At 38.6% G+C, this 1,403-nt stretch overlaps 1 protein-coding gene across 1 annotated transcript; it reads right to left on the bottom strand.

The window, feature by feature from the left end:
• Window positions 1-284: 284 nt before the first annotated feature.
• LOC109592945 (uncharacterized) lies at window positions 285-1,397 on the bottom strand. The gene is made up of 3 exons (XM_020008244.1): window positions 991-1,397; window positions 710-907; window positions 285-616 (listed from the first exon to the last, which is right to left on the bottom strand). The coding sequence occupies exons 1-3, from the start codon at window positions 1,339-1,341 to the stop codon at window positions 428-430; spliced, it is 738 nt and encodes a 245-aa protein (XP_019863803.1). The 5' UTR covers window positions 1,342-1,397; the 3' UTR covers window positions 285-427.
• Window positions 1,398-1,403: the final 6 nt, after the last annotated feature.

The raw sequence follows: 1,403 nt of genomic DNA, 5'->3' as shown, positions 1-1,403 counted from the left end.
CTAGCATTTCCTGTTGCACGCCCCGTTTCCATCCCTTTCATTTACTCTATTATCTATGTTTTCAGCAAGAGGGGCTTAGCCCCACCCCCCCCCATGTTCACATGCTAAGTCATGCTTTATAATTTTGAGCCCCCCCCCCCCCAACTTTTGAATCATTCCTACGCCTATATAGACACGACAGCATTTACCATTAAATTCCTATAGAAAATTCTCTTTCAGCTATTTTTGATGCATGCAGGGTCTTTGTGCAGTGTGTGCGTATAATGGCTGGTGATTTACTTGGATATCTTTGCGATTCATTGTTTACAAAAAATGAAAATGCTTATACTCTAACTATGCTACACTAATAAAAAGCTTAAACTCAACTACAAAAAAGAGGAGTCCATTAAAAATGATCACATCAGCTTTCAATGATGATTGAAGAATATCAATTTGAACTTCTTGTTGAACAGGAACATCGTGAGGCTCCAAACTGGCTACCCTTGCAAAGGACATTGAGGGGGTGGCTTCCATAACAATTACAAGCATAACACAGCCCAAACAATTTCTCTCTTCTATTTGCTAGGCTCCAAGTACGTGATAGTTTACGAAATTTCTTCTTGCTTCCCCAAGATTTCTGTATATTTGTGACAAAAGTAAATGGATGAGAAAGAGAGAGAGAAAGAAGAAAATAATTTTGTCATTACTGGACTGTTACTGTTAATATCACCTTGCACTTAAACCGTTTACACCGGATTTTCCTAGACTGCCAGTATGCATAAACACTAATATTTCCTTGAGTTGTACCATAAACTTCAAAGCATGTATTAGCATCCTGTGATGATGACCCACAGAGTGAGGTTGATGCTTCTGGATTTGTGGTATAGGTGATGGAGGCTGAGACTTCAATACCTAATTTGTATTTGAGCTAATAGAAAAAGAAAATCAAATAAAATTATCTCTGACACCCTCAGCTTCTTTTTCACTCTTCTCTCATATTTTGACTCTCACCAATACTCTAGCAGTAGCCTCTCCTGTAACAGTTAAAGTAGGTCCTGTCTCAAGCTTAGCTGATGCCTTCATATTAACATCATTATCCAAACGTCCAATAAATGCATCGAACTCCATTTGTCCAGATAATTGACCAGTGAGAGTGAGATCCAGAGTACCTACATAAATAAAGAAGCTATACTTTGCTCGGAAAAGAGTAACTGTCTTTTGCCATGAGCGAGTGAACTTGTATGTCCTTGTAGTTGTGCACATTTTATTTAAGAGTGTGGAACCAACTATCTTAATGTAACGCTTGTATGTCAAAGTGCTAACAGAGTTACGGTCTGGGAAGTCCCTCACATATGAGAACATTATGTCAAGTGCAGTGTAAGTTTTTTTCCAGACCACAAGATCAAACCTTGCTCGTGCATACA

This window comes from Amphimedon queenslandica, unplaced genomic scaffold (assembly GCF_000090795.2).
Source record: "Amphimedon queenslandica unplaced genomic scaffold, v1.1 AMPQUscaffold_3416_Cont24590, whole genome shotgun sequence".
Taxonomy (NCBI): domain Eukaryota; kingdom Metazoa; phylum Porifera; class Demospongiae; order Haplosclerida; family Niphatidae; genus Amphimedon; species Amphimedon queenslandica.
Note: the sequence above shows the minus strand (reverse complement) of the source record. Positions and strands in the feature narration are given on the sequence as shown.

Coding starts and splice junctions, on each gene's coding strand:
- LOC109592945 (XM_020008244.1), bottom strand. CDS start 1,341: ATGTTCTCATATGTGAGGGACTTCCCAGACCGTAACTCTGTTAGCACT. Junction 908..990: donor AGGCTACTGCTAGAGTATTG/GTGAGAGTCAAA, acceptor TTTTTCTATTAG/CTCAAATACAAATTAGGTAT. Junction 617..709: donor GTAAACGGTTTAAGTGCAAG/GTGATATTAACA, acceptor ACAAATATACAG/AAATCTTGGGGAAGCAAGAA.